The 23,146-nt window shown below is 40.5% G+C and overlaps 1 protein-coding gene across 1 annotated transcript in view; it reads right to left on the bottom strand.

The window, feature by feature from the left end:
• Positions 1–4,068: 4,068 nt before the first annotated feature.
• Positions 4,069–23,146, bottom strand: part of LOC128687507 (facilitated trehalose transporter Tret1-like) — a 52,777-nt gene continuing 33,699 nt past the window's right edge. Inside the window, exons 2-5 of the mRNA XM_070084192.1 lie at positions 13,132–13,264; positions 9,617–9,735; positions 8,621–8,761; positions 4,069–5,863 (exon numbers count right to left, since the gene is read on the bottom strand). Coding sequence (XP_069940293.1) covers positions 4,916–5,863; positions 8,621–8,761; positions 9,617–9,735; positions 13,132–13,264 — 1,341 coding nt within the window. The 3' untranslated portion in view covers positions 4,069–4,915. The remainder of the gene's footprint in view (positions 5,864–8,620; positions 8,762–9,616; positions 9,736–13,131; positions 13,265–23,146) is intronic.

Below are 23,146 nucleotides of genomic sequence, written 5' to 3'. Positions count from 1 at the left end.
ATATATATATATATATATATATATATATATATATATATATACGTTAAAAGCAAGTGGGGATATAGTGTTGGATTGGTTGGTACTTTTGTTTAATAAATGTATGAAAGAGGGGAAGGTACCTAGGGATTGGCGGAGAGCATGTATAGTCCCTTTATATAAAGGGAAAGGGGACAAAAGAGATTGTAAAAATTATAGAGGAATAAGTTTACTGAGTATACCAGGAAAAGTGTACGGTAGGGTTATAATTGAAAGAATTAGAGGTAAGACAGAATGTAGGATTGCGGATGAGCAAGGAGGTTTTAGAGTGGGTAGGGGATGTGTAGATCAAGTGTTTACATTGAAGCATATATGTGAACAGTATTTAGATAAAGGTAGGGAAGTTTTTATTGCATTTATGGATTTAGAAAAGGCATATGATAGAGTGGATAGGGGAGCAATGTGGCAGATGTAGCAAGTATATGGAATAGGTGGTAAGTTACTAAATGCTGTAAAGAGCTTTTATGAGGATAGTGAGGCTCAGGTTAGGGTATGTAGAAGAGAGGGAGACTACTTCCCGGTAAAAGTAGGTCTTAGACAGGGATGTGTAATGTCACCATGGTTGTTTAATATATTTATAGATGGGGTTGTAAAAGAAGTAAATGCTAGGGTATTCGGGAGAGGGGTGGGATTAAATTATGAGGAATCAAATACAAAATGGGAAGTGACACAGTTACTTTTTGCTGATGACACTGTGCTTATGGGAGATTCTAAAGAAAAATTGCAAAGGTTAGTGGACGAATTTGGGAGTGTGTGTAAAGGTAGAAAGTTGAAAGTGAACATAGAAAAGAGTAAGGTGATGAGGGTATCAAATGATTTAGATAAAGAAAAATTGGATATCAAATTGGGGAGGAGGAGTATGGAAGAAGTGAATGTTTTCAGATACTTGGGAGTTGGCGTGTCAGCGGATGGATTTATGAAGGATGAGGTTAATCATAGAATCGATGAGGGAAAAAAAGGTGAGTGGTGCATTGAGGTATATGTGGAGACAAATAATGTTATCTATTGAGGCAAAGAAGGGAATGTATGAAAGTATAGTAGTACCAACACTCTTATATGGATGTGAAGCTTGGGTTGTAAATGCTGCAGCGAGGAGGCGGTTGGAGGCAGTGGAGATGTCCTGTCTAAGGGCAATGTGTGGTGTAAATATTATGCAAAAAATTCGGAGTGTGGAAATTAGAAGAAGGTGTGGAGTTAATAAAAGTATTAATCAGAGGGCTGAAGAGGGGTTGTTGAGGTGGTTTGGTCATTTAGAGAGAATGGATCAAGGTAGAATGACATGGAGAGCGTATAAATCTGTAGGGGAAGGAAGGCGGGGTAGGGATCATGCTCGAAAAACGTTGGAGGGAGGGGGTAAAGGAGGTTTTGTGCACGAGGGGCTTGGACTTCCAGCAAGCGTGCATGAGCGTGTTAGATAGGAGTGAATGGAGACGAATGGTATTTGGGACCTGACGAGCTTTTGGAGTGTGAGCAGGGTAATATTTAGTGAAGGGATTCAGGGAAACCGGTTATTTTTATATAGCCGGACTTGAGTCCTGGAAATGGGAAGTACAATGCCTGCACTTTAAAGGAGGGGTTTGGGATATTGGCAGTTTGGAGGGATATGTTGTGTATATTTATACGTATATGCTTCTAAACTGTTGTATTCTGAGCACCTCTGCAGAAAAAGTGATTATGTGTGAGTGAGATGAAAGTGTTGAATGATGATGAAAGTATTTTCTTTTTGGGGATTTTCTTGCTGGGTCACCCTGCCTCGGTGGGAGACGGCCGACTTGTTAATATATATATATATATATATATATATATATATATATATATATATATATATATATATATATATATATATATATATATATATATATATATATATATATATATATACATATATATACATATATATATATATATATATATATATATATATATATATATATATATATATATATATATATATATATATATATATATATATATATATATATATATATATATATATATATATGCAAAACAACCACTCTGAAAGAATAGAGAAATTCCAAGCGCTTTCGTGACTACTCACATTATCAAGGAACTATGTGAGTAGTCGCGAAAGCGCTTGGAATTTCTCTATTCTTTCAGAGTGGTTGTTTTGCATATTTTGAAATCACCTGTTTACTGTGATCTTATTGCATATATATATATATATATATATATATATATATATATATATATATATATATATATATATATATGTATATATATATATATATATATATATATATATATATATATATATATATATATTTATATACATATATATATATGTATGTATATATATATGTACATATATATATATATGTATATATATATATATATATATATATATATATATATATATATATATATATATATATATATATATATATATATATATATATATATGTGTATATATATCTGTATCTATATATATATATATATATATGTATATATATATATATATATATATATATATATATATATATATATATATATATATATATATATATCTTATTTATTATTATTAGTATTATCACACTGGCCGATTCCCACCAAGGCAGGGTGGCCCGAAAAAGAAAAACTTTCACCATCATTCACTCCATCACTGTCTTGCCAGAAGGGTGCTTTACACTACAGTTTTTAAACTGCAACATTAACACCCCTCCTTCAGAGTGCAGGCACTGTACTTCCCATCTCCAGGACTCAAGTCCGGCCTGCCGGTTTCCCTGAACCCCTTCATAAATGTTACTTTGCTCACACTCCAACAGCACGTCAAGTATTAAAAACCATTTGTCTCTATTCACTCCTATCAAACACGCTCACGCATGCCTGCTGGAAGTCCAAGCCCCTCGCACACAACACCTCCTTTACCCCCTCTCTCCAACCTTTCCTAGGCCGACCCCTACCCCGCCTTCCTTCCACTACAGACTGATACACTCTTGAAGTCACTCTCGCTCTATTCTCTCTACATGTCCGAACCACCTCAACAACCCTTCCTCAGCCCTCTGGACAAAAGTTTTGGTAATCCCGCACCTCCTCCTAACTTCCAAACTACGAATTCTCTGCATTATATTCACACCACACATTGCCCTCAGACATGACATCTCCACTGCCTCCAGCCTTCTCCTCGCTGCAACATTCATCACCCATGCTTCACACCATATAAGAGCGTTGGTAAAACTATACTCTCATACATTCCCCTCTTTGCCTCCAAGGACAAAGTTCTTTGTCTGCACAGACTCCTAAGTGCACCACTCACCCTTTTCCCCTCATCAATTCTATGATTCACCTCATGTTTCACAGACCCATCCGCTGACACGTCTACTCCAAATATCTGAATACATTCACCTCCCTCAGACTCTCTCCCTCAAATCTGATATCCAATCTTTCATCACCTAATCTTTTTGTTATCCTCATAACCTTACTCTTTCCTGTATTCACCTTTAATTTTCTTCTTTTGCACACCCTACCAAATTCATCCACCAATCTCTGCAACTTCTCTTCAGAATCTCTCAAGAGCACAGTGTCATCAGCAAAGAGCAGCTGTGACAACTCCCACTTTGTGTGTGATTCTTTATCTTTTCCCATCTAACTCCACGCTCTCTCTCTCTCTCTCTCTCTCTCTCTCTCTCTCTCTCTCTCTCTCTTCTTCTTTCTTCTTCTTCTTCTTCTTCTTCTTCTCTCTCTCTCTACATATATATATATATATATATATATATATATATATATATATATATATATATATATATATGTATATATATACATATATATATATATACATATATATATATATATATATATATATATATATATATATATATATATATATATATATATATATATATATATATATATATATATATATATATATATATATATATATATATATATATATATATATATATATATATATATATATATTTAGAGAGAGAGAGAGGAGAGAGAGAGAGAGAGAGAGAGAGAGAGAGAGAGAGAGAGAGAGAGAGAGAGAGATTTATATAGGTCTATGTATATACATTGAGAAATACTTCAAACTGAGACGTCAGATTTTGGTACGTCAGCTTCTGATGCGTCGGACTGCGACGCAGGATCATCAGCGCCGCGTCCCGCGCCCAGACCAGGAATTTCTTTGACCGAATATACAAAGAAACATAAAAGAATTTTTTTTAGAGGCTCTTAATCCGGGGGTGGCGAGGGTGAGTTATTGGAGGTGCATTATCCTAGGATCAAACCCGATGACCTCCCATTTCTCATGTGTGACCCCTCATGCGGGTTTAGCGCAGCCCCATCATCTCGTAATCATAGTTTTTTGCCTTACGGACTTTAATATGTTAATGGGACAATTAAAAGGCCGCTAATTCTTTAGAAAACAATTAGTCGCAGGTGTAAATCTACCACCATAAATATTTACATATTTACAAGTTGTAGTGCGTGACACACTGTAAAAGAGGCACGACCTTTTTTTGGTAAGAAAAAGTCTTTGGACATTTTTGAAAAAGGCTATTTACAAAAATAAATAATTATGATTTATCTCTTCGAAATAAGCACCGTCTAGTGTTCATTTATTGTGATTTACAAAGTAACGTTAAAGTGATTAACACCCTCGTTATGGACGTTTCAATATCCCACGGCATTTACTGATTTACAGAGAAACGTAAAATAATTTACCCTCCTGCTGGGATTGATTCAATATCCCACGGTATTTACCACGATTTATAGAGATGTTAAATGATTTATGCTTAGTGTTAACCTCTCAATGTCATTTACTATGATTTACAGTAAGGTAAATTGATTTACACTCATCGTATGAACGTGTTAATATCCCACAGCATTTACCAAGATTTACGAGGAGATGTAAAAGGATTTATACTCTGGCTATGAAGGTTTCAATGAGGCTGTCGTGTTTCTTAACGAAGGATTTGGTAATGTCATCAATGCGTTGCTCCTTGAGTTCCCTGAAACAAACGAGGACGAAGATGTATCCAGCAACGCAGATAACGCAATGGAACCAGAAGATCCCCCCTGTGGCCACTGCGATGCGCATTCTGTGGAAGAGGACGTCCACGGCCAGCATGGACGCCCACAGAATCATGGAGGCCACGGAAACACCCAGCCACTTGTACCTAGCGCTGAAAATTTCCCCTAGAGTGACCCACGCTATGGGTCCCACTCCACTGCCGTGGGCGAAGGTAAACAGCACTACGCAAAAGACCTCGGCAACCCACTGGTAGACGAAGTAGCTGTCGACTTTGTGGAGGTCTTTGAGGAACAGGAAGAGACCAAGAACGAAAGCGGAAGCGGCCATGATGGTGAGTGACAGCAACAAGAGGAGTTTCCGGCCAATATGGTCCACAAGAAGAGCCGATAGTGTTATGGCCACTATCAAGATGGCTGTTACTATGAAGTGGGCGACGTTGATATAGACGCTGGAGACCTCACCGAAGAGTTCCATGCCGTAAAGCATGACGCTGGAGAGCCCAGTCATGGTATACAAGAACATGAGGCCGCAGGAAATCATCAGAGGCCTCCAGAAGGTAGGCCTCAGCAGGTCGCTGCAAACGATACTCCAGCGATCCATTTCACAACTGTCGGAGATGTCGTGGTACTCCTCCATGACGTCGTTCTCCAGGCCTCTCAGCCACTGCAGCGTGGCCAGGGCGTGGTTGGGGTGCACATGAATCAGGAAGCGTGGAGACTCAGGCATACACAAGACTAGAGCCACGAAGACAGGCAGCACCAAGCACACGCCAACGATGGCCAGGGATTTCCACACCAGAATCTCACCCAACATGAAGCACATCAGGCAACCCACCTGAAAAATTAATATTATTGTTATTACTTTATTGTTATTATTATTCTTACTGTTTATTATTATTAACACAAAATGGATGAGCTTAATGATAACAGTATTAGATAAAAAATAAAATAAATTATACACTTATGCGTGTGTGTGTGTGTGTACTCGCCTAATTGTACTCACCTAATTGTGGTTTCATGGGTCAAGACTCAGCTCCTGGCCCCGCCTCTTCACTGATCGCTACTAGGTCCTCTTCTCTCCCTGCTCCATGAGCTTTATCATACTTCGTCTTAAAGCTATGTATGGTTCCCGCCTCTACTACAACACTTGTGTCTTCAACTTCCAATTGTGACCCCTTGTTTCTGTGTCCAATCTCTGGAACATCCTGTCTCTGTACACATTATCTATTCCACGCAGTATTTTGTATGTCGTTATCATGTCTCCCCTAACCCTCCTGGCCTCCAGTGTCGTGAGGCCGATTTCCCTTAACCTTTCTTCATAGGACATTCCCCTGAGCTCTGGAACTAACCTTGTTGCAAACCTTTGCACTTTCTCTAATTTCTTGACGTGCTTGATCAAGTGTGGGTTCCAAACAGGTGCTGCATACTCCAGTATGGGCCTGACGTACACGGTGTACAGAGATTTGAACGATTCCTTACCGAGGTATCGGTAAGGAATCGTTCAGGTTTGCCAGGCGCCCATATGCTGCAGCAGTTATCTGGTTGATGTGTGCTTCAGGAGATATGCTCGGTGTTATACGCGCCCCAAGATCTTACTACTTGAGCGAGGTTTGCAGCCTTTGGCCACCTAGCCTATACTCTGTCTGCGGTCTTCTTTGCCCTTTTCCGATCTTCATGACTTTGCATTGGGGGGGGGGTTAAATTCGAGAAGCCTGTTGCTGGACCACGTGTCCAGCATGTCCAGGTTTCTTTGTAGTCCTGCTTGATCCTCATCTGATTTAATTCTCGTCATTAACTTAACATCTGCGAACAGAGACACTTCTGAGTCTATCCCTTCCATCATGTCCTTCACATATACCAAAAATAGCACTGGTCCTAGGACTGACCCCTGTGGGATCCAGCTCGTCATAGGCGCCCACTGTAATACCTCATCACGTACCATAACTCGTTGTTGCCACTGTGGCAGGTATTCTCTGATCCATTGCAGTGCCCTCCAGTTACACGCGCCTGATCCTCCAGCTTCTGCACTAATCTCTTGTGAGGAACTGTGTCGAAGGCCTTTTTGCAGTCCAGGAAAATGCAATCAACCCACCCCTCTCTGTTGTGACTTACTTCTGTTACCTTGTCATAAAACTCCAGAAGGTTTGTGACACAGGATTTGCCTTCCATGACTCAGTGCTGGTTGCTGTTTATAATCTTGTTCCATTCCAGGTGCTCCACCACTCTCCTCCTGATAATCCTCTCCATGAGTTTGTGTGTGTGTGTGTGTGTGTGTGTACTCACCTATTTGTGGTTGCAGGGGTCGAGTCACAGCTCCTGGCCCCGCCTCTTCGCTGATTGCTACTAGGTCCTCTCCCTGCCCCATGAGCTCTATCATACCTCGCCTTAAAACTATGTATGGTTCCTGCCTCCACCACATCACTTTCTAGGCTATTCCATGGCCTGACTACTCTATGACTGAAGAAATACTTCCTAACATCCCTTTGATTCATCTGAGTCTTCAACTTCCAATTGTGACCTCTTGTGTCTGTGTCCCATCTCTGGAACATCCCGTCTTTGTCCACCTCGTCTATTCCGCGCAGTATTTTATATGTCGTTATCATGTCTCCCCTGACCCTCCTGGCCTCCAGTGTCGTCAGGCCGATTTCCCTCAACCTTTCTTCATAGGACAATCCCCGTAGCTCTGGGACTAGTCTTGTTGCAAACCTTTGCACTTTCTCTAATTTCTTGACGTGCTTGACTAGGTGTGGATTTCAAACTGGTGCTGCATACTCCAGTATGGGCCTGACGTAGATGGTGTACAGAGTCTTAAACGAATCCTTACTGAGGTATCGGAACGCTATCCGTAGGTTTGCCAGGCGCCCGTATGCTGCAGCAGTAATCTGATTGATGTGCGCCTCAGGAGATATGCTCGGTGTTATACTGTGTGTATGTGTGTGTGTGTGTGTGTGTGTGTGTGTGTGTGTGTGTGTGTGTGTGTGTGTGTGTGTGTGTGTGTGTGTGTGTGTGTGTGTGAGTGTGTGTGCGTGTGTGTGTGCGTGTGTGCGTGTGTGTGTGTGTGTGTGCGTGTGTGAGTGTGTGCGTGTGTGTGTGTGTGTGTGTGTGTGTGTGTGTGTGTGTGTGTGTGTGTGCGTGTGTGTGTGTGCAGAAAATCGCTTAATTTGCTTTAATAATCTTGTGAGGTATTAAAGTATTCTCGACTGGTGGTGTACAGGTGACATGATGACTTAATGACCCTCGTGTAGTAGATAGACTTTAAACCTAACAATCCTGATACTCCAACAAAGCATTTTAGGACACAAGTTGTCAACACCAAGAAACAATACCGTAGCTGCAACAATTCACAACTAACCCACAATACCATGGTTTCACCAGTTTATTGATGTATCGAATGGAGTGGAACATGAGCCTTTCACCTATGTAGAAAGCAAGTAGGTCAATTTTCACCTATCTAGAAAACAAATAGCTACCCTTTATTCACCTGCAAAGTAAATAGGTGCAGTTCACATATTTTGAAAGCAAGTAACAGTCCGTTCACGTAATTTAGAGTCAGTAGGTACATTCCCCCCTGTTTCGTAGGTGACTTACGTACCTGGGAGGCAAGTAGGGGCGCCGTGCATACGGCTCCACGTACCCTTGGCACAGACATCTCCGCCACGTACACCTGGGCCACGACCATGACCACGCCTGTGCACACGCCCGAGGTGGCGTGGAACAAGAACACCATCCACACCTGTTCCACGGACCGTACGTGAGTCTTACCTAAGCTGTACGTGATGTGAATTTTGCCACGTACTTTTAAACGGACGTGATATTGAAAACACGAACGTGATGCTATGTCATATGGGAATTTAAGTTATTTTTTTCAGTTAGGTTAAGTTAGTATGAGCTAGACTAAGTTATATTAAGTTTGGTTAAATTAGGCAAAGTTAGGTTAAGTTATGCTAAGTTAATCTAAGCTAGGTAAAGTTGAACTAGGGTAGGCTAAGTTAGACTCAGTTTAGGTTAGACTAAGCTTGGTAAAGTTAGTCAAAGTTAGGTTAGACCAAGTTAGGTTAACTAAGGCTAAGTTAGGCTAATTTTGACTAAGTTAGGTTAAGTTAGATTAGGTTAGGCTAAGTTAGACTTTGTTAGACTAAATATGGTCAAGTTAGGTTAAGTAAGGTTAGGCCAAGTTAGGTTAACTTAGGCTAAGGTTAAGTTAGACTATATTTTTTTTACACTAGTTTAGATTAAGTTAGGTTAATTTAGGCAAACTTAACTACGTAGTAAGGTGCCAGGTACCTTGTACCTTCATAGTAGGACGCTAGGAACCACGTGCCTACGTACTAAGGTGCTAGATACCACGAATCTACGTAGTAAGGTGCTAGGTATCACAAACCTACGTAGTAGGATGCTAGGTAAAACGTAGCTACGTAGTCGGGTGCTAGGTACCACGCCCCTGCGTAGTAAGCTGCTAGGTACCACTCACAGTAGTAAGGTGCTGGGTACCACGTACCTAGGTAGTAAGGTGCTAGGTACCACATACCTAGGTAGTAAGGTGCTAGATACCAGGTACTTGCGTAGTAAGGTGCTAGGCACCACGTACCTGCGTAGCAAAGATGACGAAGAACCAGGAGAGCGCCATAGGTACCATGATTACCATAAGTACCATCTTCCTCCCGTAATTAGCTAGGAACCCAGATAGGAACCCGCCACTCAGGCACCCTGGGAAGCAGGGGCAAGAATTATTCAAAGTCAAGAATTATATTTAATCGCTGGTCAACACTTATTTTCTGGCCAATGATATTACGGAGATTTCGTGATGTTGATTACGTAAGTGTCGTTGTTATTGTTGGTTTGAAAAATATGAAAGATGTGAAAAATATATTGATCAGGTGGGTAGGTATACCTGGAATATACCTGGAGTATACCTGGAGAGGGTTTCGGGGGTCAACGCCCCCGCGACCCGGTCTGTGACCAGGCCTCGCGGTGGTAAGTTGGTATAATGTTCATCAGGAAACAGGACAAGTGTTTCCCGATGCAGGTCTTTGTCATATGATGACCCGCAGCTAGAGCTTTTGGTCATCTGACCGAGGCCTTCCACTGGCTTGCCCCTCCACCTCGTTAAAAGTTATGGTTATGATTATAACAATGAATTTCTGAGTAAGGCGGCTAATTTTACAAATAGCATTGAAATTATTTTCTTAGATCGTACAAGCAAGCAAGAAATTTGCTATATTCAGATCAACACAAATAGACGTCCTGTGCTGATGACAGCAAAGCTTTTGCAATACCATTTTTATATTTCCGTATTAATTTTTAAGTTTTGTTGAGTGATCAGTTGGAAGAGATGCATATTGTGCAATACTACACATTTCAAGCTTCTAATGGAGCTGTCTATGAGCAGCCATCAATCTCCTGGTCGCTATTCAAGTCCCATTAGAAGAAGTCTAGGGATGTTATTGCGGTACTCTCGTCATCTTGGATGAAGTAAAGAAGGAGTTCAACCTGTCTTGTCCGACAAGCTGTTATTTTAACTTCTTGTTGTAGACAGTTCTTTTCTTTTAGGCTGGATGCTAAAAGTTCAGATGCTTGCTTTCAGAGACTGAGGTCACGTATCAGATCACTGAGTTCTTCTTGGGAGAACTGCTGGGTTGTTGAAATGCTTACTCCATATTCACTTCCACTGCTGTCACCTGTGTTACATTCTAAACCCTGAGTTTCTTCAGCATATGACAAGGTAAGGTCAGACAGTGTTGTAAACACAAGGTAGGGTAACGTCTTCGCTGTGTGGCACAGTCATCCTTCCCACCTAACTTTTTTGTATCGATTGAAACCATTCTCATTCACAATATAGAAATAACAGTCATGGTGGTGGTTTTTCGGCTCTCCACACCACAGACACAATCAAATATAAACGTTTCCTTAGCCTATTTCTGCACCATCGTAAGCACGCGACACAGGTCTTGCAAGCCACATGGGGGACCCAGGCAGCTTGTCCGCCAAGCACCAATCCAAAATAAACAAGATAAACTTGTCTTACAAAATCTGTGACACGTTTTCTTTGTTTCTGCAAAATTTATTCTCCACAAATGTAGCAAAAAAAGCATTGGGATTGTTCAAGCAGACTCTTCGTGAAGAACTCACGTTCCTCTGCAAAACAAATAACTAAATAAAAGTGACAATATTGTCACCTGATCGTTGTTGACACAACTCCTCTCCTTAAATATTAAATCATTTAAAAATAAAATTTTAATTATTGAAACTATATGTATGTAGAACTTGTCACCACATATACATGAGTTATACCTAAGTTCCCTGATAATTAAGGGTACGTTGGCAACGTCTCGAAAACAAGAACCAATTTGAAAAACCTGCTGACAGTTTTAAATTCGGAAATACCAAAATACTCTAAATACCTTCAGATATCTTTGACATCAGTATTTTTTTGTTCACCAGAGATGGGCGAGAATTATTTATGGGCAAGAATTATATATGAACAAGAATTATTTATGGGCATGAATTATATATAGGCAAGAATTATATATGGGCAAGAATTATATATGGGCAAGAATTATATATGGGCGAGAATTATTTATGGGCAAGAATTATTTATGGGCAAGAATTATATATGGGCAAGAATTATTAATGGGCAAGAATTATTTATGGACAAGAATTATATATGGGCAAGAATTATTAATGGGCAAGAATTATTTATGGGCAAGAATTATATATGGGCAAGAATTATTAATGGGCAAGAATTATTAATGGACAAGAATTATATATGGGCGAGAATTATTTATGGGCAAGAATTATATATATGCATGAATTATATATAGGCAAGAATTATATATAGGCATGAATTACATATTGGCAAGAGTTAAATATGGGCAAGAATTATTTATGGACAAGAATTATTCACATTCAAAAATTATGTTCGTGGGGAATTATTTATGGGGAAAATTATTTTTTATATTAAAAAAAAATCACAACAGACAGTTCAGGGTTTTGTTATGGCAAAACTGCACTGAGCGAAACATCTCGGTAATAGCTTTAGACTACGTTTCGGTCAGTCTAGAACTATCATCAGATATTGGGTGTGAGTTTATCCTGCCTAGCATGGGCCAGTAGGTCTACTGTAGTGTTAGGTGTGAGTTGAACCTGCCTAGCATAGACCAGTAGGCCTACTTAAGTGTTGGGTGTGAGTTGAACTTGCCTAGCACGAGCCAGGAGGCCTACTGTAGTGTTAGGTGTGAGTTGAACCTGCCTAGCATAGACCAGTAGGCCTACTGTAGTGTTGGGTGTGAGTTGAACTTGCCTAGCACGAGCCAGGAGGCCTACTGTAGTGTTGGGTGTGAGTTGAACTTGCCTAGCACGAGCCAGGAGGCCTACTGTAGTGTTGGGTGTGAGTTGAATTTGCCTAGCAAGGCACCAGGTAGTCTTGTTACACACAATATCTCTTACAAACTATTAACTAAGTTTTGGCACAAGTTTTTAACTTCTGATCCAACTTTTGCTAACTTCTAGTCTAACATTTGGCTATGACCTGTGTTTACACCAGTGGGCCCCGCCCATCTGTGACTGTGCATTTAACTGCTGCACCTTGTCTGATTCCAGTATATAAAAGTCCATCTTACAGCCTGTGCTCCAGAGTCATCAAGACGGAGATAATGAACACTGGCTTCTAGGCTGAGGGGACTGATCACCTTAACTTCCACCGTTGTTGTGTCTAGTTCTGCAAGAGTGAGGGACTGATTTCCTTATCTTCCCCTGTTGTTGTGTTAGGTTCTGCAAGGGACTGATTACCTTTCTCCTTCAAATAACCTTTGTATTGAAACGATAGACAGTGGTGGGCGAAACGTCTTTATGATAAAGATACCCATGTGTTGTACATGTGATTAATTCTTCAACATAGGCCAGTAGGCCTACTGCAAAGCTGGGTATGAGTTGAACCTGCCTAGCATGAGCCAGTTGGCCTACTGCCGTGCTGGGTGTGAGTTGAACCTGCTAGCATAAGTCAGTTGGCCTACTGCCTTGCTGGGTGTGAGTTGAACCTGCCTAGCGAAGGCCAGTAGGCTCCTGTTGTCTAACGTTCATTACAAACATACCAGAGGCACTCACCTATTAGGTGAACGTAGGTTCTCCAGGGACCTAGCTGAGGTGCCATGAACTCGCCAGGATCCTTGCTGAGGTTGTAGGCTTGGGCGAAACCGCAAGCCAGGGGTCCCAGGCAGCAGGCGAAGGTGACGATCACCTAGACGGTATAGGTGGCCAATGGTGGGGAAGTTAGGTGAGTGTGGGTAAGGTGGGTCAGGGGATCCAAATGAAGTATAACTTTATATAGGGAAGAAGAGACAACATTTCGCTCATTGTAGAGTTTTGTCAAGTTACGTTTCACTGTGTAGAGCTTTGTCAAGTTGTGTTTCATTCTCTATAGACTTATTATGAAGTTTTATTACACTCTACAGGATTAACAAGTTACGTATAAAGCTTTATTAAGCAATAGAGCTCTCTAGCTTTAGAAATTTGTGACTGGTGGTGGTGGTTGTGGTAGTGGGTGGTGGTCAGGATACAGGTAGTAGTGGTGGTATATATATATATATATATATATATATATATATATATATATATATATATATATATATATATATATATATATATATATATATATATATACGTATATATATATATATATATATATATATATATATATATATATATATATATATATATATATATATATATATACATAGCAAACTAATAGGAATGGTAAAAACTAGCTGACAGACTTTTTCATTATTATCAGTGCTAGATCAGGAGCTATACAAAGTTGCAAGGGGTTGCCATAGGTAAAAACAGTTTTGTCTAGAATTCTGAACAATATATGTACTGAGGAGACTGAGAGGGGAAGGTTGTCAGAGGTAGGTACTCAGTGTAGCCAGCGCCATTTCCTTGTTGCCATATCTACCTTACACTTCTCCTGTATATTAAAGGTAGTCAGAAATACTGCTTCTAACACAATTACTTCCACTGGAGGAATAAAAGTGCTGGAGTTTCCAGAAACTGCATTGGAAATTTTCGACTGGAATGTCAGCCTGGCCTTAATTGCTTGAAAATAAATTCTTTGCTTCTTTTTTTCAGTTGCTAGAATTTTTTTTGGCCATTTCTATGTCTATTTTTTATTCCTTTATTTCTGTTTCAACACTGTGCATTTTTTAATTTTCTTTAAATTTAATTATTTAATTTATATCTGCAAGAGAAATTTGTTTTTCGGATATGTCTATAGCACTGAACAATACACTGAGGAGACTGACAGTTTCTGGTCTTTCTGTGACACTGAATACAGAAGGTTCACAGGTTCTAATGATTCTGAGAGAGAGAGAGAGAGAGAGAGAGAGAGAGAGAGAGAGAGAGAGAGAGAGAGAGAGAGAGAGAGAGAGAGAGAGAGAGAGAGAGAGAGAGAGAGAGAGGGAGGGAGAGAGAAGAATGACTCGAGTCATTCTAGGAATAAATGATCTCGGATGTAATGATGTCCTGGGGAGTGCAGTTGCTGTTTGCTGCCCGTCTTGTTGTGTAGAAGCTGTCTTCTCACTGCCCATCTTGTGGTAAGGCTGTCTTCTCACTGCCTATTTTGTAATAGAGCTGTCTTCTCACTGCCCGTCTTGTGGTATAGAAGCTGTCTTCTCACTGCTCATCTTGTATAAAAGCTCTCTTCTCACTGTCCTCGGAGTGGAGACAAGTTTGGTACCTTAACACTGACCTTGTACATAACAGTAAGTCACACACATCCCTCCTGTATTGAAGACTACTAGAATGACAGATCTGTCCAGGCTGGGTCCAGGCGAGAGATGAGTCGTCTTGTTTTGTTGTCTATTCTGTCAAGAAGACTCAGATGAGAAGAAAGGGGGGGGGAGGTAATCGAAGAAAGTGGAGAATACTCAAGTTGTGAGCGTACTTGTGCCTCGTACAGAATCTTGTAACCTCTACGGTCGAGGTGTTGTGAGACGTCTAAGTGCTGTAAAGCTTCCTAGCATTTCCTCTCTTGGATAAGTAAGTGTCAGTGTACAGTCGTCTGTATATGCAACGAATTCTGGGAAGAGTTGCAGAAGGTCATTGCAGTAGACATTCCATAACAATGGCCAAAGCACACTTCCCGGTGGAACACTAATAACAATAGTGTGTCTTATTGACTCTGTCCTGTTGAGAAATAGTGATCACCTTGAAGGTGATCACTGAGGAGACATAGTGCAAAGCTAGAGGCTGCCAGTGCTTGCTGTTTTGTCAAGAGTCTCTGGTGCCATACTCGGTCTAAAGCACCAGCACTGTCCAGTGCTACTGCATAGCTGATCTTGGATTCATCCAGTGACTGGTGACACATAATGGAGAGGTCTGTCAGCTGATCAGCAGCAGAGTGACCTTGTCTGAAGCCATATTGACAGTCACAGAAAAGTGAGTGGTAGTTGAAAAACTCTGTCATCTGCCGTGAGATTATTGTCTCAAGAATCTTGTTAGTGATTGACAGGAGTGACACGGGTCTGTAGTTGCTGATTTCCGCCCTGCTCTTCATTTTTGTCAACAGTGACTACATTCGCTTCTTTCCACAGAGAAGGCCATTTATATTGTGGTCAGAGGATCCAACATTCTTCACCTCGTACTGTTGGAATCTTCAGTGTGGTAAAGACAATCTTATGGTCAGATGATCCAACATTCTTCACCTCGTACTGTTGGAATCTTCAGTGTGGTAAAGACAATCTTATGGTCAGATGATCCAACATAGCCGAGAGGTTGACAAGTGACTGTGTCTTCTGCTAGATCACTCACTACTGGGTCGAGGGAGGAGCCAGAGTTGTGAGTATGGAAATCAACAAAAATTCTCTTTCTCTCTCTCTCATTTTTGCCGAATAAGCATTGTAAAAAAGAATTATGCAACAAATTTATGCGCCTGATAACGCAACTGGTAATGCAATAAGCTGCTTCTGGTAACGCAGTAAACTGCGCTTGGTAACGCACCTGGTAACGCAGTAAGCTGCGCCTGGTAACGCACCTGGTAACGCAGTAAACTGCGCCTGGTAACGCACCTGGTATTGCAGGAAACTGCGCCTGGTAACGCAGTAAACTGCGACTGGCAACGACTTTGGCCCCAGATTATGGGAAGAATAACGTGAGGCTGGTAAAGAGCTCTTGACCTGAGGCAACAGGATATATCACAGTTTAGAGGCAGTTGACCTAACACAGTTGACAGGATACAACACAGTTGACAGGATACACAGTTGAATGGATACACATTTGACAGGATATAACACAGTTGACAGGATATAACACAGTTGACAGGATACAACACAGTTGACAGGATATAACACAGTTGACAGGATACAACACAGTTGACAGGATATAACACAGTTGACAGGATACAACACAGTTGACAGGATACAACACAGTTGACAGGATACAACACAGTTGACAGGATATAACACAGTTGACAGGATACAACACAGTTGACAGGATATAACACAGTTGACAGGATACAACACAGTTGACAGGATACAACACAGTTGACAGGATACAACACAGTTGACAGGATATAACACAGTTGACAGGATACAACACAGTTGACAGGATATAACACAGTTGACAGGATACAACACAGTTGACAGGATACAACACAGTTGACAGGATACAACACAGTTGACAGGATACAACACAGTTGACAGGATACAACACAGTTGAGAGGATGCCACATAGTTGACAGGATACAACACAATTGACAGGATACAACACAGTTGACAGGATATAACAGTTGACAGGATACAACACAGTTGACACGATACAACACAGCTGACAGGATACAACACAGTCGAGAGAATGCAACACAGTTGACAAGGACAACACAGTTGACATGATACAACACAGTTGACAGGATATAAGACAGTTAACAGGATACAACACAGATGACAGGATACAACACAGTTGACAGTATACAACACAGTTGACAGGATATAACACAGTTGACAGGATACAACACAGTTGACAGGATACAACACAGTTGACAGGATACAACACAGTTGACAGGATACAACACAGTTGACGGGATACAACACAGTTGACAGGATATAACACAATTGACAGGATGACAGGATACACAGTTGACAGGATACAACACAGTTGACAGGATATAACACAGTTGAAAGGATACAACTCAGTTGACAGGATACAACACAGTTGACAGGATACAAAACAGTTTACAGGATACAACACAGTTGACAGGATACAGCACAGTTGACAGGATATAACACAGTTGACAGGATACAACACAGTTGACAGGATACAACACAGTTGACAGGATATAACACAGTTGACAGGATACAACACAGTTGACAGGATACAACACTTTCGACAGGATACAACACATTTGACAGGATATAACACAGTTGACAGGATACGACACAGTTGACAGGATATAACACATTTGACAGGATACAACTCAGTTGACAGGATACAACACAGTTGAGAGGATACTACACAGTTTACAGGATACAACACAGTTGACAGGATACAGCACAGTTGACAGGATATAACACATTTGACAGGATATAACACAGTTGACAGGATACAACACAGTTAACAGGATATAACACAGTTGACAGGATACAACACAGTTGACAGGATATAACACAGTTGACAGGATATAACACAGTTGACAGGATACAACACAGTTGACAGGATACAACACAGTTGACAGGATATAACACAGTTGACAGGATACAACACAGTTGACAGGATATAACACAGTTGACAGGATACAACACAGTTGACAGGATACAACACAGTTGACAGGATACAACACATTTGACAGGATATAACACAGTTGACAGGATACAACACAGTTGACAGGATATAACACAGTTGACAGGATACAACACAGTTGACAGGATACAACACAGTTGACAGGATACAACACAGTTTACAGGATACAACACAGTTGACAGGATACAGCGCAGTTGACAGGATATAACACATTTGACAGGATATAATACAGTTGACAGGATGCAACACAGTTAACAGGATATAACACAGTTGACAGGATAACACATTTGACAGGATATAATACAGTTGACAGGATACAACACAGTTAACAGGATATAACACAGTTGACAGGATACAACACAGTTGAGAGGATATAACACATTTGACAGGATATAACACAGTTGACAGGATATAACACAGTTGACAGGATACAACACAGTTGACAGGATACAACACAGTTGACAGGATACAACACAGTTGACAGGATACAACACAGTTGACAGGATACAACACAGTTGACAGGATACAACACAGTTGAAAGGATATAACACAGTTGACAGGATACAACACAGTTGACAGGATACAACACAGTTGACAGGATACAACACAGTTGACAGGATACAACACAGTTGACAGGATATAACACAGTTGACAGGATACAACACAGTTGACAGGATACAACACAATTGACAGGATACAACACAATTGACATGATACAACACAGTTGACAGGATACAACACAGTTGACAGGATATAACGCAGTTGACAGGATACAACGCAGTTGACAGAATAAAACACAGTTGTCAAGATGCAACACAGTTGACAGGATACAACACAGTTGACAGGATATAACACAGTTGACAGGATATAACACAGTTGACAGGATATAACACAGTTGACAGGATACAACACAGTTGACAGGATACAACACAGTTGACAGGATACAACACAGTTGACAGGATACAACACAGTTGACAGGATACAACACAGTTGACAGGATATAACACAGTTGACAGGATACAACACAGTTGACAGGATATAACACAGTTGACAGGATACAACACAGTTGACAGGATACAACACAGTTGACAGGATATAACACAGTTGACAGGATACAACACATTTGACAGGATACAACACAATTGACAGGATACAACACAGTTGACAGGATGTAACACAGTTGACAGAATATTAAACAGTTGACAGGATATAACGCAGTTGACAGGATGCAACGCAGTTGACAGGATGCAACATAGTTGACAAGATGCAACACAGTTGACAGGATACAACACAGTTGACAGTATATAACACAGTTGGCAGGATACAACACAGTTGACATTATATAACACAGTTGACAGGATACAACACAGTTGACATTATATAACACAGTTGAGAGGATACAACACAGTTGACAGGATATAACACAGTTGACAGGATACAACACAGTTGAGAGGATACAACACAGTTGACAGGATACTACACAGTTGACATGATATAACACAGTTGACAGGATATAACACAGTTAACAGGATACTACACAGTTGACAGGATACAACACAGTTGACAGGATACAACACAGTTGACAGGATACAACACAGTTGACAGGATACAACTCAGTTGACAGGATACAACACAGTTGACAGGTTGCAACTCAGTTGACAGGATACAACACAGTTGACAGGATACAACATAGTTGACAGGATATAACACAGTTGACAGGATACAACACAGTTGACAGGATACAACACAGTTGACAGGATATAACACAGTTGACAGGATACAACGCAGTTGACACGATACAACACAGTTGACATGATATAACACAAATGACAGGATGCAACACAGTTGACAGGATACAACACAGTTGACAGGATTCAACACAGTTGACAGGATACAACACAGTTGACAGGATACAACACAGTTGACAGGATATAACACAGTTGACAGGATACAACGCAGTTGACAGGATATAACGCAGTTGACAGGATACAACACAGTTGACAGGATACAACACAGTTGACAGGATACAACACACTTGACAGAATATAACACAGTTGACAGGATATAACGCAGTTGACAGGATATAACACAGTTGACAGGATACATCACAGCTGGAAGGATATAACACAAATGAGGGGATACAACACAGTTGACAGGATACAACACAGTGGACAGGATACAACACAGTTGATATGATACAACACACTTCACAGGATACAACACAGTTGACAGGATACAACACAGTTGACAGGATACAACACAGTTGACAGGATACAACACAGTTGAGAGGATACAACACAGTTGACAGGATATAACACAGTTGACAGGATATAACGCAGTTGACATGATACAACGCAGTTGACAGGATACAACACAGTTGACAGGATACAACACAGTTGACAGGATACAACACAGTTGACAGGATACAACACAGTTGACAGGATATAACAGTTGACAGGATACAACACAGTTGACAGGATATAACACAGTTGACAGGATACAACACAGTTGACAGGATATAACACAGTTGACAGGATATAACACAGTTGACAGGATACAACACAGTTGACAGGATACAGCACAGTTGACAGGATTTAACACATTTGACAGGATATAACACAGTTGACAGGATACAACACAGTTGACAGGATATAACACATTTGACAGGATATAACAGTTGACAGGATGAAACACATTTGACAGGATACAACACAGTTGACAGGATACAGCACAGTTGACAGGATATAACACAGTTGACAGGATATAACACAGTTGACAGGATATAACACAGTTGACAGGATACAGCACAGTTGACAGGATATAACACATTTGACAGGATATAACACAGTTGACAGGATAAAACACAGTTGACAGGATACAACACATTTGACAGGATACAACACAGTTGACAGGATATAACACAGTTGACAGGATACAACACAGTTGACGGGATACAACACAGTTGACAGGATATAACACAGTTGACAGGATACAACACAGTTGACAGGATACAACACAGTTGACAGGATACAACACAGTTGACAGGATACAACACAGTTGACAGGATACAACACAGTTGACAGGATACAACACAGTTGACAGGATACAACACAGTTGACAGGATACAACACAGTTGACAGGATACAACACAGTTGACAGGATACAACACAGTTGACAGGATACAACACAGTTGACAGGATACAACACAGTTGACAGGATACAACACAGTTGACAGGATACAACACAGTTGACAGGATACAACACAGTTGACAGGATATAACAGTTGACAGGATACAACACAGTTGACAGGATACAACACAGTTTGACAGGATACAACACTTTGACAGGATACAACACAGTTGACAGGATACAACACAGTTGACAGGATATAACACAGTTGACAGGATATAACACAGTTGACAGGATACAACACAGTTGACAGGATACAACACAGTTGACTATACAACACATACAACACAGTTGACAGGATATAACACAGTTGACAGGATACAACACAGTTGAAAGGATATAACACAGTTGACAGGATACAACACAGTTGACAGGATACAACACAGTTGACATGATACAACGCAGTTGACAGGATGCAACACAGTTGACAAGATGCAACACAGTGGACAGGATATAACACAGTTGACAGGATAAAACACAGTTGACAGTTGACAGGATACAACGCAGTTGACAGGATGCAACACAGTTGACAAGATGCAACACAGTGGACAGGATATAACACAGTTGACAGGATAAAACACAGTTGACAGGATACAACACATTTGACAGGATACAACACAGTTGATAGGATACAGCACAGTTGACAGGATATAACACAGTTGAAAGGATATAACACAGTTGACAGGATACAACACAGTTGACAGGGTACAACACAGTTGACAGGATATAACACAGTTGACAGGATACAACACAGTTGACAGGATATAACACAGTTGACAGGATACAACACAGTTGACAGGATACAACACAGTTGACAGGATACAACACAGTTGACAGGATATAACACAGTTGACAGGATATAACACAGTTGACAGGATACAACACAGTTGACAGGATACAACACAGTTGACAGGATACAACACAGTTGACAGGATACAACACAGTTGACAGGATACAACACAGTTGACAGGATATAACACAGTTGACAGGATACAACACAGCTGACACAGTTGACAGGATACAACACAGTTGACAGGATACAACACAGTTGACAGGATACAACACAGTTGACAGGATATAACACAGTTGACAGGATACAACACAGTTGACAGGATACAACACAGTTGACAGGATACAACACAGTTGACAGGATACAACACAGTTGACAGGATACAACACAGTTGACAGGATACAACACAGTTGACAGGATACAACACAGTTGACAGGATATAACACAGTTGACAGGATACAACACAGTTGACAGGATACAACACAGTTGACAGGATACAACACAGTTGACAGGATACAACACAGTTGACAGGATACAACACAGTTGACAGGATATAACACAGTTGACAGGATACAACACAGTTGACAGGATACAACACAGTTGACAGGATACAACACAGTTGACAGGATACAACACAGTTGACAGGATACAACACAGTTGACAGGATATAACACAGTTGACAGGATATAACACAGTTGACAGGATACAACACAGTTGACAGGATACAACACAGTTGACAGGATACAACACAGTTGACAGGATATAACACAGTTGACAGGATACAACACAGTTGACAGGATATAACACAGTTGACAGGATACAACACAGTTGACAGGATATAACACAGTTGACAGGATACAACACAGTTGACAGGATACAACACAGTTGACAGGATACAACACAGTTGACAGGATACAACACAGTTGACAGGATACAACACAGTTGACAGGATACAACACAGTTGACAGGATACAACACAGTTGACAGGATATAACACAGTTGACAGGATACAGCACAGTTGACAGGATATAACACATTTGACAGGATATAAGAGTTGATAGGCTAAAACACAGTTGACAGGATACAACACATTTGACAGGTTACAACACAGTTGACAGGATACAGCACAGTTGACAGGATATAGCACAGTTGATAGGATACAACACAGTTGACAGGATATAACTCAGGTGACAGTATAAAACAAAGTTGACAGGATACAACACAGTTGACAGGATATAACACAGTTGACAGGATACAACACAGTTGACACGATACAACACAGTTGACAGGATACAACACAGTTGACAGGATACAACACAGTTGACAGGATATAACACAGTTGACAGGATACAA

This window comes from Cherax quadricarinatus, chromosome 11 (assembly GCF_038502225.1).
Source record: "Cherax quadricarinatus isolate ZL_2023a chromosome 11, ASM3850222v1, whole genome shotgun sequence".
Lineage (NCBI taxonomy): Eukaryota > Metazoa > Arthropoda > Malacostraca > Decapoda > Parastacidae > Cherax > Cherax quadricarinatus.
This window is presented reverse-complemented; position numbering and strand designations above follow the sequence as displayed.